At 42.6% G+C, this 2,216-nt stretch overlaps 1 protein-coding gene across 1 annotated transcript; it reads right to left on the bottom strand.

Moving 5' to 3' along the window:
* Window positions 1-868: 868 nt before the first annotated feature.
* Window positions 869-1,625, bottom strand: LOC109522872 (rab GTPase-activating protein 1-like). The gene is made up of 3 exons (XM_019881703.1): window positions 1,580-1,625; window positions 1,281-1,450; window positions 869-1,151 (listed from the first exon to the last, which is right to left on the bottom strand). The coding sequence occupies exons 1-3, from the start codon at window positions 1,623-1,625 to the stop codon at window positions 894-896; spliced, it is 474 nt and encodes a 157-aa protein (XP_019737262.1). The 3' UTR covers window positions 869-893.
* Window positions 1,626-2,216: the final 591 nt, after the last annotated feature.

The following is a 2,216-nucleotide window of genomic DNA, read 5'->3' as shown; positions in this document are numbered from 1 at the left end:
CTTTAGAATACACAACTTCAATAATACATATTAATTTTTTTTTTCGACCACATTGAAATTAATTGCAATGCAACGTGCAAAAAATAAATAAAAGAACACAATGTGCAACCCAGAGTCAGATGTGTACAAAGTGGCGAGACGCCTCCTCTCCCAGGCATTCAAAGTAATCTCCATCAAACATCAGAGTTGCCATCGCACAAGTTATTCTCCCTTAGAATTTGTGAAAACTGCCAGGAGCGGGATGTGAAACACCTACAGGGTGCACAAAAATGTGTTCTCTCAACTAAAGAGCCGTTGTATTATGTTTTGCGTAATGCGGCAAGCTTTCGCTCAATCATGGTCCACAGCTTCCGTATTGGCTGCATGTGAGATGGAGAATGAACAACGACGAAATAAGCGGGTTCTTTTCATGGCCGCACATTGACGTCACGCCACTTATCTATCCATCTACCCAGGAGCTTTAGGCAGCATATTTTATATGTATAAACTGTGTGAACTGGTGGGCACACAGAGAGAGCAAAGATTCGAACCTGGATCTCTTGACTATGAGTGAGGCGGAATATCCACATTTGTGAGGACGTCTTAAAAATAACACAAACACATGGTTGCTGACACTTGAAGTACAGCACAAGAAGTTCTCCAACACAGCTTGTGACCGGGCACCACGAGGACTTGGGCGAACATCACATTTATATCCGGGACAGCCTTCAGGGGGAGCGTTTTCATTTCCTGCTTAAATAGTGTATTATAGCCATCAGTGATGAGGACGAGCAATGATAAATATCAGAGTGTATAAACTATTCAGTGAGATGTCTGTGGAGGTGTGCGGTGATTTAGATAGAGGGTAATTTACAAGGGCGGAATTAGTGCTTTCTGTTTGAAATTTTACGATTCTACAACAACATTTTCTTATGATTAAATGCATTGAGATATTTATCGGGTCGCCAAAATGATGATGAACAGACGAAAAAAAAAACATTACCTTCCTCTTCGTCATCCTCGGGTGGAGAAGGGACCATCGAACCCGGCGCGCCAGGAGGGATAGCAGGACTAGCTGTGGTCTTCCGTTTCTCTCTTTCTGTCTCACTTTCCAAACTCACCACCTCGTAAAGTGTGTCAGCGGAGGGACTCTTCCGCTCCTTGCGCTCCATCTGAGGAAAAAAAAAAAAAAAAATGCAATGAGGAAGAATTTTCACTTTGTGCATCAGCATAAACTAATTTCAAGCTTGACCTTCATTTGCTTGGATGAAACCGCAAGTGCTCGCCATAGGTCGGCATACCTGTCGCAGTTTCAGGTAGTAGGTTTCTGTGTGGCTGCGCTTGCTGAAGGGCCAGAAGAGACGATCGTTGGGAGAGCAAACCCGGACCCTCGTCTCCAGAAGGAAACGCACCGGCTCTTCGACTTCTGTTATGACGAGGTCCACCGCTGTCGTCATGTACATACATTTATCTACAAAAGCAAGAGAAACGGTTTTATTTATCATCACCAATTAACTAAGACCAATCAATGAACAACGTGACACTGCTTATCCAAGCAAGGGAGGTTAGTTAGTGTTTCGCTCTCATGCTAATTGGAGACCCTCAGTTGTCACGCAGATGACCAAGTTTTGCTTCTTTTCAGCCATGTTTTGCGCTGCAACCGCTTTTCTACTCCCTATTCTGGGTCCCGTTTTATTACAACTGTCTGTGCTGTTTGACAAGAAGAGGCACGAAGTGAAGCTGTGTACTGCTATATTAGCTAGCTAGTGGCTAACTAGCTGTCATTTTCTTGTCACTGAAATGTCATCAGTGGTTGAACTCAATTCATACTTGTGTACATGTACAGGTAACAGTTAAAACTTGGTAAACATGTTTCCTAGCACTACTCATTTATCAGTGAAGTCAAGAGAGTGATTTATTTGATGGGGAGCGTTTTGAGTCGGAAGCAAATAACTCCAAATATCATTAAGCTCAATTGGAAATTGTATTTTCTGATCTATAAGAATGGAAACAGCACAGCCCTCGTCGTGGGTAAAATCACACTGACTTTGCAAATCTATTGAGACACACAGTGCGCCTGGAAAGTATTGTATGTTACAGGCTTGTTTGAAAACAGACGGGGTATTGTTTGGAGAATTTGGAGGGGCAAAAAAAATGTGATTCCATTTTGAAATAATGTGAGAAAAAAACTGCGATTCCTGGAGATGCTGCATGTTGCCTACAATTTATGTCAAGTG

Source organism: Hippocampus comes, unplaced genomic scaffold (assembly GCF_001891065.2).
Source record: "Hippocampus comes isolate QL1 unplaced genomic scaffold, H_comes_QL1_v1.1 scaffold1444, whole genome shotgun sequence".
NCBI classification, from domain to species: Eukaryota; Metazoa; Chordata; class Actinopteri; order Syngnathiformes; family Syngnathidae; genus Hippocampus; species Hippocampus comes.
This window is presented reverse-complemented; position numbering and strand designations above follow the sequence as displayed.

Excerpts from the sequence above, each read along its gene's own strand:
- LOC109522872 (XM_019881703.1), bottom strand. The coding sequence starts at position 1,625 with ATGGCTGAAAAGAAGCAAAACTTGGTCATCTGCGTGACAACTGAGG. Across the intron at positions 1,451-1,579 it reads CATCTGCGTGACAACTGAGG|ATAAATGTATGTACATGACG; the intron begins GTCTCCAATTAG and ends TTGCTTTTGTAG. Across the intron at positions 1,152-1,280 it reads ACTACCTGAAACTGCGACAG|ATGGAGCGCAAGGAGCGGAA; the intron begins GTATGCCGACCT and ends TTTTTTCCTCAG.